The sequence below is a fragment of the Microcebus murinus genome, chromosome 13, assembly GCF_040939455.1.
Source record: "Microcebus murinus isolate Inina chromosome 13, M.murinus_Inina_mat1.0, whole genome shotgun sequence".
Classification (NCBI taxonomy): Eukaryota; Metazoa; Chordata; class Mammalia; order Primates; family Cheirogaleidae; genus Microcebus; species Microcebus murinus.
The window spans coordinates 7,692,573-7,705,289 of NC_134116.1; the positions used below are offsets into that span (position 1 = coordinate 7,692,573).

A 12,717-nucleotide genomic window follows, 5' to 3' on the forward strand; every position below is an offset into this window, starting at 1 on the left:
TAGCCATCATCATCCACACGTGCAAGCATCATAATCCAGATTTGCACCCTCCCTTGATGGAGCGGGAGGGCAGGGACCAGAGCGTAAAGAGCCTGCCTAACAGTCACACGGTCAAGTGGAGTCACAGAAGGAAGCTGAGGTCTCCTAGTGCCGGACGCCTGCAAGGGTGTGTGTGCATGCCACTGTGGTCCCAGCCCGCCCACAGCAACTGGGAGCCTCCAGTTGCAGAAGGCCATGCAGGGCACTTCTGGGACATCCCGTGCTCCTCAGGGCCAAGAATGTGACTTGATTCTTGTTTTTGTTTGCTTTAGGTTCCTGTTAATTTTTTCCTTCCTTCCTTTCCTTCCTTCCTTCCTTCTTTCCTTCTTTCCTTCCTTCCTTCCTTCCACCTTCCTTCCTTCCTTTCTTCCTTTTCTTTCTCCTTCCTTCCTTCCTTCCTTCCTTCCTTCCTTCCTTCCTTCCTTCCTTCCTTCCTTCCTTCCTTCCTTTTCTTTCTTTCTCTTCTTTCTCTTTTTTCTTCCTTTCTTTCTTTTCTTTCTTTCCTTCCTTTCTTTCCTCCCTCTCTTTCCTTTCTTTCTTTCGTCTCACTCTGTTGCCTGGGTTGAGTGCCATGGCATCAGCCAAGCTCACAGCAACCTCAAACTCCTGGGCTCAAGCAATCCTTCTGCCTCAGCCTCCCGAGTAGCTGGGACTACAGGCATTTACCACCATGCCTGGCTAATTTTTTCTATGTATTTTTAGTTGTCCAGCTAATTTCTTTCTTTCTTTCTTTTTTTTTTTTTTTTTTTTAGTAGAGACGGGATCTCGCTCTTGCTCAGGCTGGTCTTGAACTCCTGAGCTCAATCCGCCCACCTCGGCCTCCCAGAGTGCTAGAATTATAGGCATGAGTTACCAAGCCTGGCTAATTTTTCTTTTAAATCTCATTTCTTGTAGAGCCTCCAAACTCAAGACTAATGAAGGGCATAGTGACGATAATAGCAATAACAGCTTGTGTTTTTAGACTCAAGTGCTGCAGAGGCTCTAAGACTGTACACAGTGATCCTGTGGGTTGCTGGGATTTTGCCCAGTTTGTAAGTAAGCAGACTAAGGCTTTAAGAGGTTATGTATCTTGGCAAGGAATTTTGACGATAGCTTTGTCACTGGATTGGAGATTTGGCCTCAGCTATGTTGGGGTTGGGTGGGAGATAAAGTGATACAATAACAATTTTATGAACTCAAATTTATAGAGGCCACATGGATGACAGAGATGAGCATAAGATTAGCTGACCTTGAGTTTTAAGGTTGCTTTTATGGGAACCCAGGTTCTTGAGATTTTAAATGGATTTTAAACCCCTTTGGTTTTAAAAGTCTGAGTTGCCCATGTAGTATATAATTAAGCTGGCATTTTAATAGTCTGCATTGGTGTATACATTCTTAGGAGTAATCTTATATATCTTTAATGGGATTACACTTGATTTGTCATCATTTGCTTTTATGTATTTTGTCAGAGTGAAAAATTAGAATTTCCTTAGAATATGAACAGAAATGGTTAAAGTTCTCAGTATTTTAACTACCTAGTGAGATTGTAATATGAGTGTATTTTTATATGATCAAACAGATGTAAATTCACTTAAACAACAGCTCTAAAACTAAAAATGCTAATATTGTGCCCTGAAATTTGTGCAATACTTTTTCTCATTTGGACCCACAGTGTCCAGTCCGTGAAGAGGCTTTTCCATTTACTAGATCCACTCAAACTGTCAAGTGTATTACACAGTTGGGTCATGTAGCAGCATATGAAAATATAGTGCATTTTTTAAAATAAGAAAACAATGACAACTTTGTGTATTAAAGACATCCTGACTTTTTTTTCTTTTAGCTCATATGTGAGATTTGACATAATTCGAAGGATCCTAACCAGAGTTTTTGGATGCAACATAGTCATGGTGATGGGTATTACAGATGTGGATGACAAAATAATCCAACGGGCCAATGAGGTAAGCAGACAAGATTTACATTTATGGTAATGTTATTGATCAGTGTTCTGAATCTTACCTGACGGTGGTTCTCATTTGTATTTTACAAGTAGTTCTCACAGCTTACTGTCCATATGTGGCCCAGTGAGTATAACTATGACGTGAAACAATGACAGGTTATCTGCGTAATCTTTGTTGTCCTAGTGAAGGAAATTGAATTGTGGCTGCCAGAGCCTTTTGATGCTTTTCCTCATTCTGTGGCAGGCTCCTGGCTCGAGCCTTTAATCCCTGCCCTGGTCCCCTCAGCCACCAAGGAAAATAAGTTACTTTCTCTTTATTGAGGGGATCAGAGCCACCAATCCTTGACACTGAACATACTTTATTTCAGCTAACAATGACTTTCGTTTCTGTGTCTCTTTTTTTTTTTTTTGAGACAGAGTCTCGCTTTGTTGCCCAAGCTAGAGTGAGTGCCGTGGCATCAGCCTAGCTCACAGCAACCTCAAACTCCTGGGCTCAAGCAATCCTCCTGCCTCAGCCTCCCGAATGGCTGGGACTACAGGCATGTGCCACCATGACCGGCTCATTATATATATATATATACATATATATATATATATATATACACATATATATATATATTAGTTGGCCAATTAATTTCTTTCTATTTATAGTAGAGACAGGGTCTTGCTCTTGCTCAGGCTGGTTTCAAACTCCTGACCTTGAGCAATCTGCCCGCCTTGGCCTCCCAGAGTGCTAGGATTACAGGCATGAGCCACGGCGCCCGGCCTGTTTCTATGTCTCTTAACAGTGTTTACATTCATTACCACTTGAGTCTGAGAACCACTGAGTGTGCTAGGCAGAGCAGACCTCATTGCACCTTTTAAAACACATTTTATTCAAAATTTAAAAACTTTTTTGGAATAATTTCTTATCTACAGAAAAATTGTGAGAGCAGTCAAAGAACTCCTGTACCCGTTTGCCTGGATTTCCTGGTTGTTGTCCTTGCATTATCACCTTCTCTCTGTGTGTCCTTAGACTTTTCTGGCATGCTGCCCGTCCTCTCTGCACGCTGCATCTTCAGGGACAAGGCCTCACACGTGTGGCTCCATGCTCTCAGTCAAGAGCTGGGCATCGATGCAGCAGCTGATGTTGGTGACAAGGCCATCAGTCACAGGCCCCATGCAGAGGCCGCCCCCTCCCACAGCACCTCCTTTTTAGGTCCAGGACCCCTTCTAGAATCCTGTTATTTCTCCATAGTCTCCTTCTGTCTGTAGGAGTTTCCCATCTCATGTCCTTAATGGTCTCACTGTGTAGGATGACCCTCCGAGTTTATCCACTGAGTGGTCCCATCTTACAGAAGGTGTCAAAAGGCTGAGCCGAGTCTCCAGGTAGCACAGACCTTGGAGAACAGGGCCGCATGCCCAGGGCTTCCAACGTTGGCCCTTTCCAGGCGGGACCCCTCTGCCTGATGAGAACGGCTTGAGTACCTGTGGCAGGTAGCACAAGCATCTCTTTCCTGTGCAGGCTGAGAGCCTCTGTGGAGTCTGGCCCCACATGGAGCCTCAGGAAGACTCAGTGGATGAAGGTGTCCTTGAGAGCCTGAGGGCAGGCTAGCAAGATGTTGGGGGTGTCTCCCTGGGTTCTCCCAGGTGGCTGGGGGCCCAGGACCCTGTACTTCACCTCTTGCCAGAGGGCTTTAGGGGTCATTTGACTTTACCTTTCTTGTACTGCCCAATGTACTGTCTTGTAATGGCTGTCCCCATCTCTGGTCACTGTTAGGGCGCTTTTCCTAATCAGCGTCCTCTCCAAACATTTTGCCCATTTTCACAATTCAGCGCAGTTTAGCATATAATCTATTCATTTGTGTATTAGTTGTTTATTAGCTGTTTATCATTTGTGTATTAGCTGTTTATTTCCTTTTCCTGAATGTTATGAAGGAATTTAAGTAAAGTTGACCTAATTTTGATGTGAGCAGCCATCCTGGATGTAGTCTTATAATACCTTTGCCATTTGCACTGCTTTTTCGAAGTTTTCGAGGAGACATACGTTCAAACCACAGCAATGTTTCTGATAGCCTTTTATTAAAAAAATATTAGATTTCTTAAGATATACATATATATTTGTGTGTGTGTATACTTTAAGTCTGTGATATTTGAATGATTGCATTTTGCCTGTCATTGGACTGGGTCTTCCCACCTCTTTAACCTAAGTAACACCCCACATCTTCTTGTGAATGTGGAGTATCCTCAGGCTCTCTTAGAATAATCAGTTGGGCAGGGGTTTTGGCAGTCTAATGTAGAAATGAGACAAAACTAGTGACTAAAGCATATTGACTCAGAAGTCAAAAGGCCACTTTTGGGCTGGGGTGTTTATCTGAAAGGAGGTTGAACTTTCATTTGTTAAGTGAACAGGGCCCTTCTCTTACCTCTTGTGTGGCTGCTTAGAGTAATGGTGTGAGGAGGTCTTTGGGGAAGATTCTGAGGGAATTGTATATTCCTATTTTCTACTGATTTGTCTTTCTAATCACTAGGTAGTATCCTATTGTGTGTGGCTGTTGAGCAGTTTGCCTAGCTCTTCCCCATTCTTAACTGTTTGTATTGTTTCTAGCTGTTGAAAAGAGTGCTGCTATGAATATATATGTTTTTCTTTTGTTTCCCTGTAAATGTATATCTCAAAGTGGAATTACTGAGTCAAAGTGGGAACAGTTTATTTTATGTCTTAGAACTTTTCTTAGAGTCAGATTGTTGAGAGAAGTATTGGCAGTGCTGAAAATTGGCTCTGCCTTCAAAGGTATTTCTTCACGTCCTCAGCTCTAGCATTTGAGGGTCGGGTTAGATGGATTTAGAAGGCAGACAAGTGATGTGCAAGGTTGTGCGTGAATGCCTGGTTGCAAGGCAACCCCACAGCGAGGTGATGTGTGAGGACACAGGCTGGTGAAGAAGGACAGTCAGCAGTTCAGGGCTTTTGCCGGCCACGTACCAGTCAGCACCTGAAAGGCAGGTGGTTGGTGACTTCAGGCCTCTCACAAGTCTTCAAAGTCAGAGGTAGAAACTTCAGCCCCCGTGTCCTGGTGGCAGAGAGGTGGTGGAAGCGGAGACTGCTCAGGCTCTGGAGGGAGCCTTGTGGCACCAAGAGGCAGTCGAGGCCCAGGTGTGCTGGGAGGGCATCGTGGAGGAGGTGGGGAGACGGCAAGAAGGCTGGGCTGGCCGTGGGAGAAGCGGATGGAGAGCTGGGGGTCCAAGGCAGGAAGGCTTTCAGGAAGCCATGAGGAGGGACTGGGTGTGAACTTTCTAAAAATGTTATAATGATTAGAATATGAGAAAGTTGGTAGAATTGGTTTGAGCATCCTAACTGTAGAGAGTGTTTAATTTTTAACATCTGGAAATTTCCATACTTGTTATAGGGCAAGGTCCCAAGATGGATTGAATATTTTTTTCCTCAAAATAATGTTTTTTTTTTAGAGACAAAGTCTCACTTTGTTGCTCAGGCTAGAGTGAGTGCCGTGGCATCAGCCTAGCTCACAGCAACTTCACACTCCTGGGCTCATGCAATCCTCCTGCTCAGCCTCCAGAGTGGCTGGTACTACAGGCATGTACCACCATGCCTGGCTAATTTTTTTCATATATATTAGTTGGCCAATTAATTTCTTTCTATTTATAGTAGAGAAGGGGTCTTGCTCTTGCTCAGGCTGGTTTCAAACTCCTGACCTCCAGCAATCCTCCTGCCTCGGCCTCCCAGAGTGCCAGGATTACAGGCATGAGCCACCGTGCCTAGCCTAGTGTTTTATTTTAATAGAATAAACCATGCATCTGAAATCCATAGTTATAAAAACATCTGTATTTTAGTATTTAGTGAAAAGGCTCTTTGTATCTAATGCCAGCTTTATTTTTGAAGGTAAAATAAAAACTTATTTTTCTCATTTTTTAACCTTTTTTATGACATAATGTAAAATTTGCCATATTAACCACTAAATACATTAAATTAAATGCATTAAATACGTTCACCCTGTTGTTCAGCTGTCACCACCATCCATCTCTAGGACTTTCTCATCTTCCCAAACTGAAACTCTGCACCCATGGAACGCTGACATCCCCCCCTCCCCTCCCCTCCGCTGCCCTCCTTCTCCTCCCCATCCTTGTGGATTTGGCTTCAACTTCATGTTAATGGGTCATGCAGGATTAGTCCTGTTGTGACGGGCAGGTTTCACTGAGCATCACGCTCAAGGTTCATCCATGTTGTAGCCTATGTCAGAATTTCCTTCCTTTTTAAGGCTGATTATTGTTCCACTGTGTGCATTGTCTCTCTCGTTATGTTCCGGGGATTGGTTTGGTTCCAGGACCCTGCCAATACCAAAGTCAGATGCTTGAGTCCCTGAGATAAAATGGTCCAGTATTTGCATTTAATTTACACTCATCCTCCCATATAATTTAAATCACCTCTAGATTACTTATAATACCTAATATGATATAAATGATCTATAGTTATTATACTGTAGTTTTTTAAAAATTATATTTTTATTGTATTGTTATTATTGATTTAAAAATGTTTTTTCTCTCAATTTTTTGTTGTTGCATATTCTTCCAATGAATTTGTGTTTTGGTTTTTTTTAAATACTTTCCACTGGAGGTGGGTTGAATCCATGGATGCAGAACCTGAGGACGGGAGGGCAGGCTGCACCACATTTTCTTTCTTCGTTCTTCCACCAGTGGACACTCGGGTGGCTTCTAATGCAAGCAGTTTTGATGATGGTGATATCTTTCATGCCATCTACTCCAAGACTTGTTTTTAAAATATTGTAAATTATATTATACTTTTCTGAATTGATCCCTTGACTTTAATTTTTGGCATAATTTCATAGGTTGTCAGGGAGAAAAACCACAGGAGGTTTTAAATGAGTCTGGGTAGGAATTAAAAAAAGACATGTGTGCTATATTTGCATAGTAACATTTTATGTTGAGAAAAGTCATAATGAAGGTCTCAGAGTGATTCAAGCCACGGTTACTCTTCATGCTTCAGGACACTGGCATGCATTGCCCTGCCTTTCTGGGAAGAAGGTGGCATGTTCAGGAAAGGCTGGACATGGTCTGAGTGCGGCAGGTCCAGCCCAGCTGGGTTCCCTGGTGGGGAGAGAGCTGACTTAAGATGACTTACTCTGATAAGGGGACCTGGAAGGTAACCTGAAATGATAAGTACTGGGACCCTATTTTAGCACTTGTCTACCTCATGTTGAGTGAGAAAAAACAGTGCTATCCACATATATGGCAAGATCAGCTACTTAAATATTAAATTTAATAATGTGGCTTTTAGTATATGATTTCCCTCTCCCCAGCACTCGCAGTGATAGTCATTCCCCTCACAGTTTGTCATGAGGGCATTCATGAGCAGTGTTTTCTGGCGTTGTGCTGTTTGAGCCAGAGAAGCCGTGTGTGGAAAAAGGCGAGCTGCTTGTTTGGGGAATGTCACACCTGATGTGTCATTTAAAGTGTGTGTGCGTGTTCATGTGTATGTGTATATGTGATCGTCCCCTTCAGAACCAGTAATGGATAATTCTAAAGTTTATATGGAGCAGCAAAAAAAAGCAAGGATAGGAAAAGTGTGTAAAGGAATATTGAGGAGGGACTATTACCAGATATTAAAACATTTAAAAAGCTATAGGAGATTTTTGGTGTGTGTGTATGTGTGTGTGTGTGATATATATATATATATATATATATATATATATATATATATATATATATATATATGTTTTTTCCACAGCTTTATTATAGAATTACCTATAGTAGATTGCATATATTACTCACAAAGGTACAGTTTGACAAATGTGCATATAGCACAGACAGATCTCTGGGTTTCTGTGTGTTAGGAAAAGAAGCCAGGAGTGCAGAGCAGAGTGGACACCAGGCCACATGTGGGGATTCTAAGCAAAGGACACAAAAGCATATATACACATGTGTATGCTCATGAGACGACTGGCCACAGTGTTTTCCGTCTGGGAAGGAAGCTGGGTCTGGGCACCCTTTATATCACTTAAATTCCTTTGGGAATAAATTACCTGCAGAGTGTATTGCGTCAGGGGCATAATACCTATATAGTAATTTATTCCCAGGGGAAGTAATTACCTTTAATTAAAATTAAAGGTAAGCCGGGCGCGGTGGCTCTCGCTTGTAATCCTAGCACTCTGGGAGGCTGAGGCGGGTGGATTGCTCGAGGTCAGGAGTTCGAAACCAGCCTGAGCAAGAGTGAGACCCCGTCTCTACTATAAACAGAAAGAAATTAATTGGCCAACTAATATATATATAAAATTAGCCGGGCATGGTGGCACTACATGCCTGTAGACTACATGCCTGTAGTCCCAGCTACTTGGGAGGCTGAGGCAGGAGGATTGCTTGAGCCCAGGAGTTTGAGGTTGCTGTGAGCTAGGCTGACGCCATGGCACTCACTCTAGCCTGGGAAAACAAAGTGAGACTCTGTCTCAAAAAAAAAAAAATTAAAGGTAAAGCAGCTTCCTGATCTTTCTGTCCAAAATTCCATTGTAGTTGAACCTTCTGAAGTGGCAAGAGGACACTAGTTTTAGGCTTTTTTGTTTGGTCTTTTGATCCTCTAGATAGGATATAAATTAACTGATCTATTTTTTATAAGGTCTGTTTTGCCACAAAGCTATACCCCAAGAAAGGGATTGGAGTACCACCTATATGCTAGGCTCTGTATATTTTCTTTGATAGTGATATTAAATACTGTGTATTTCTTTTACAAGGTTGTCTTACCTGTATGCACATTGAATCTTCATACCCTTCTAAGGGATTATTAGGTGGAATTAGCTCTGTGTTGCAAAGATACTGAAGGCTGAGAGGTTTAGATTATTGATTGTACAAAACTACAAAGCTCAAAAGACACCTGGTAGCAGCACTTAGTTCACCAGATTTCTTCCTTCAGCGCATAGTCATTGGTTGAGGTTTCTAGGGTGGCTGCCGTGTTAGAGCCCCGGGCTGGGGGAGTGTGGGCCTCAGGGCAATGTGGTTGGGACCTGGCCCCATGTGGCATTTTGCTTAAGGAAGTTTCTTAATTTTCCAGAGCAGAAATTCCTCCACCTGTCAAATGAGGAGAGCTATTTTCCAGAGCTATGGGTGCAGTGGGTCCGCCGAGAGTCTAGCACACAGCAGGTGCACTGTAAATGCTGGCTGAATTGGGGTGGCTCGGGGAGCACTTGTGCCAGATCAACACATAGGAATCCTGGCTCAGTTTCAGAACTTTATGGTGCCTGTGCATCTGTTTGTGGAGTGCTTTCTGGTGAAAAGTCAGAAATCACACGAGTGGGCCTCATTTTGTGTCCAGGCTCTCATGAGAACCTTGCAGGGACTGCAGACACGTGCCCCTGACCAACTACACTCAGAGCCAGGTGTACGGCCTCGGCGGTCTGACCCATCCCCAGAGTGGGGCCTGCGGGACTTCAGATTGCCCTTAAAGTCCTATTCTTAGTGTGGTAAATTACTTTCAAAATATTTCTTTAGCGATTTCCTCTTAATGTATTTTTGGCTGTTTTCTTCCTGAAGGTTAAGGGCTGAGATAGAAACTGAATTTGCTTGTCATTGTGTAGACTAGATTGATGTTGCTCTTGTCTTAGAAAAGTGGAAGATTTTTGGTGTGTTTGGTTTTTTTTATTATTATTATGTAATGAAAATTGTGACATTATTTATTCCCTTTCTCTCTAACCAGAAAAGAAGGTCATAAGCCTTTTAGACTAGCTGAGGCTTTGGTGTAAGTTTGGTGCCTAATGTTAAAGTCCCCGTCGTGAGTCAGCAAGGCCTGGTGGGAGCCACAGCAGGGCCCCGCGGCCACCCGCCCACGGGAGGCAGCCGGAGTAAGCGTGCCCTGGCTGGGCCAGTGGGCTTTCTCGCCGCTCTATGTTTCCGTCGTGAATGCTCCAGACTTACTGCAGTGCTCATCTGATCCTTCTGCAGATGAACATATCGCCTGCTTCTCTCGCCAGTCGTTACGAGGAAGATTTTAAGCAAGACATGGCAGCCTTGAAGGTAACGCGTGCGGCCTAGTCTTCCTGCCGCGGGATGGCGGGCCCCAGGAGCCGCTGGCCCCGGGCTGCAGACGACACGAGCTCACAGCTCCACTTTCTTCCAGGTGCTGCCGCCCACAGTGTATCTGAGGGTCACCGAAAACATTCCTCAGATCATCTCTTTCATCGAAGGAATAATTGCTCGTGGGCACGCCTACTCCACGGCAAAAGGTAGGGTTTACATCATTAAACTGACTATCGGGTAACACCGATGGGATTTGGAGAAACTGGGCACATATTTATGAGTTATTGGAATGCAGCAAACATTTTACTGTCTCTCTGGATATAATTCCTACAGCAGAAACGCTAGGGTTTCTGTGGTGTCGTGTGTTTGTGCAAAGCTGTTGAATCAGTTCTCTCTGAATGCGGTTTCCACCCCCAGGAAGAGGTGACCCTCTGGACAGCTGGTCTTGGTAGCACCTGTGGAGGCTGGCTGGCAGCTGCACAACTGCTCGTCATCCATCTTCATTTAGAAATTTTCATAACACAAAGTTGGAAATAAACACAGACCCTCCAGAACCCCCCTTCCTTCCCTCCTTTTGGAAGGCCTTCGGGGTCGTCTTCTCTGTGGCTGTCCTTTCTTCTCCGGCCATGGAGGATGACCTGCTGGCCACATTCTGAGTCTTCCGAGTGCAGCTCTGGATAAGAGGAGCCCCGACATCAGCGCAAGGCCCGAGACAGTGAATAATTCCCAACAGTGTCCCATGTCCTCTCCATGCTAAACTTACTCAGCTGTCCCCCAATCTCTGTCACAGCCGACGCCCATGTCCCTACATCTTAATCTACTCAAGGGTGTTTCTTGAGAGTGCGTATGTCAGTGAGTCTCTTAATCTCCCAGTCTGCTCACTTTTCCCCTCCTCAGGGACTCCTTCAAGACACCAGCAGGGCCAGCTGTCACACAGAACATCGGGGTTTGCACTGTCAGTTCCTATGGGCAGTGCTGTTGGCTAGAAGGATGCTTCTCAGGTGGTCCCCGGGTAAGGCTGGTGTCTAGGCATGTTGCTGTTCTGTGATCTCGTTGAATTCCACCGGACCTGCCCCTTCTCACCTTTTTTTCTCAGTCCAAGTCCTCTCGTCCTGCATACCCTCACTACAGACTGATCTCTTACGGGAAGTCCTCTGTCACCAGCCACAGCTAGAAGTGAACTGTCTTTCTTAGCCTTGGTACCTGTACTGTACCATCTGGTAGCCAAGTCCATGCTGCAGTAGTTGGCTGTTTAGTGTATGCACGTTTTGTCCCCATCTAGATTGTAAATTCTCAGACCCTAAGAACCTCTTGCTTTACTGGGTAACCCATTAGATTGTCCCACCGGGGGCTGCAGGTGTGCCGTGTTGACTGTTTGTTGCAAGTCAATAACAAAGTATAAAGCACGACACCGGACACTGTTCACAGGCCTCCCGGCACCTTCCTTCCTGAGTCTGACCTGGAGCACTGGTACCTACCCCTGTGGGAGTACTATGGCTTTTTATTTGTGCTAACTTGGCCTATTTAGATTTTGTTTCCAAGAAAAAATTTTTTAAAGAACTTAGGCAATTGGACTGGAGTTTGTTCCAGAACACAAAGGAATTATTTTTCTGTTGTCGTGTAACTTGAAATAAGACATGTAAACCTGGGCTTCTGTTTTAGAAATAAACTGGTGGATATTCCTGTGGTGCTTAGGGTTTGCATCCTCACATGCTTTAGGAATGAATGCTACTTGTTTTATTGTTTTACTTCTATGTTTTATTATAAATGTTTAATGATAGTGTAAGTAGCAGTGATGCAGAACACACTTAGGTTCACTCACACCCCAGTGGTTTGAACTTTGTTACAGCTCCACAAGGGCTTGGCTATAATTTGATCTTTGGCCTATTGATGGAAAGCAATTTATTCAGCAAATTGATAACAGAAACAAAGGAATGGGGAAATTTTCCTTTTCTCTGTTTAAGGGAGCAGCTTCTCTCTTTGGGCGCATCCTTAAAGCACTGCCTGCGTCTGACTGCCGCGCGGGGCTCCCAGGGCCCGAGTCTCCTCCGCCGTCCGTGGCTGCGCCCCAGCACCTGGCTCCAGCCCAGCAGTCAAGTCTGAACGCACAGGGGGACACCGGGGCTCCTGGAAGCCACTCTGCCCCTTCCTCCTACCAGGGACTTCTGAGCCTAGGGCCTGCCCTGTCCCCACACACCGAGGACGTGGTGCTGGTCCTTGGTGCTGGCGTGTTTACCAGTCTAGAAGCTTCCTTGATCTTGGCAAGACCAGTGTCCTCAGTAAGGCTAGTACAGATACGAATTAGTATAAAGAACATGAAGATTCAAAATTAAAAATTTGTAAAGGCTAAAGATTACACCCACTCTTGGGCCCTGATGCCAACCACATGTTGTTAACTGTGGTTGGTGGGTGCAGGTCTGATGCTGGGGGTGGCCTGTCCACGACCTTGACTGGCACCGTCTCTTTCCTGGGGAGGAACGTGCTGTGTGCAGCCACACAGGCCAGCCCGGGGGCGTGGGTTAGTGGTCTCTTCTTGGTGGAGCTCCCCACTCCGAGCGTTTCCTCAGCTCTGCTTCCTTGTACTTCATAGTTGGACGTGGCAGGGCTCAGCCCTGGCTCTGCAGGGGTCTCTTGCAAAGGTTATTTTTGGACCATGGTCTGAGACTGTAGGTGTCTCAGCAAAGGAACAGCTGCCCAGGTACTTCAGCATCCAGAGGGTGTTTTAACCT

The 12,717-nt window shown here is 44.7% G+C and overlaps 1 protein-coding gene across 6 annotated transcripts in view; it reads left to right on the forward strand.

Moving 5' to 3' along the window:
- The window catches only part of CARS2 (cysteinyl-tRNA synthetase 2, mitochondrial), a 57,275-nt gene that overhangs the window by 6,703 nt on the left and 37,855 nt on the right, over positions 1–12,717 (forward strand). For 5 of the 6 annotated variants that reach the window (XM_012751972.3, XM_012751969.2, XM_012751970.2 and 2 more), the window contains exons 3-5: positions 1,859–1,976; positions 9,914–9,985; positions 10,089–10,194. In XM_012751972.3, the coding sequence (XP_012607426.2) occupies positions 1,923–1,976; positions 9,914–9,985; positions 10,089–10,194 (232 nt within the window). In that variant the 5' untranslated portion in view covers positions 1,859–1,922. Of the gene's footprint in view, positions 1–1,858; positions 1,977–9,913; positions 9,986–10,088; positions 10,195–10,906; positions 11,001–12,717 lie in introns of those variants that run through there. The other variant, XM_076009283.1, reaches the window with a different exon arrangement.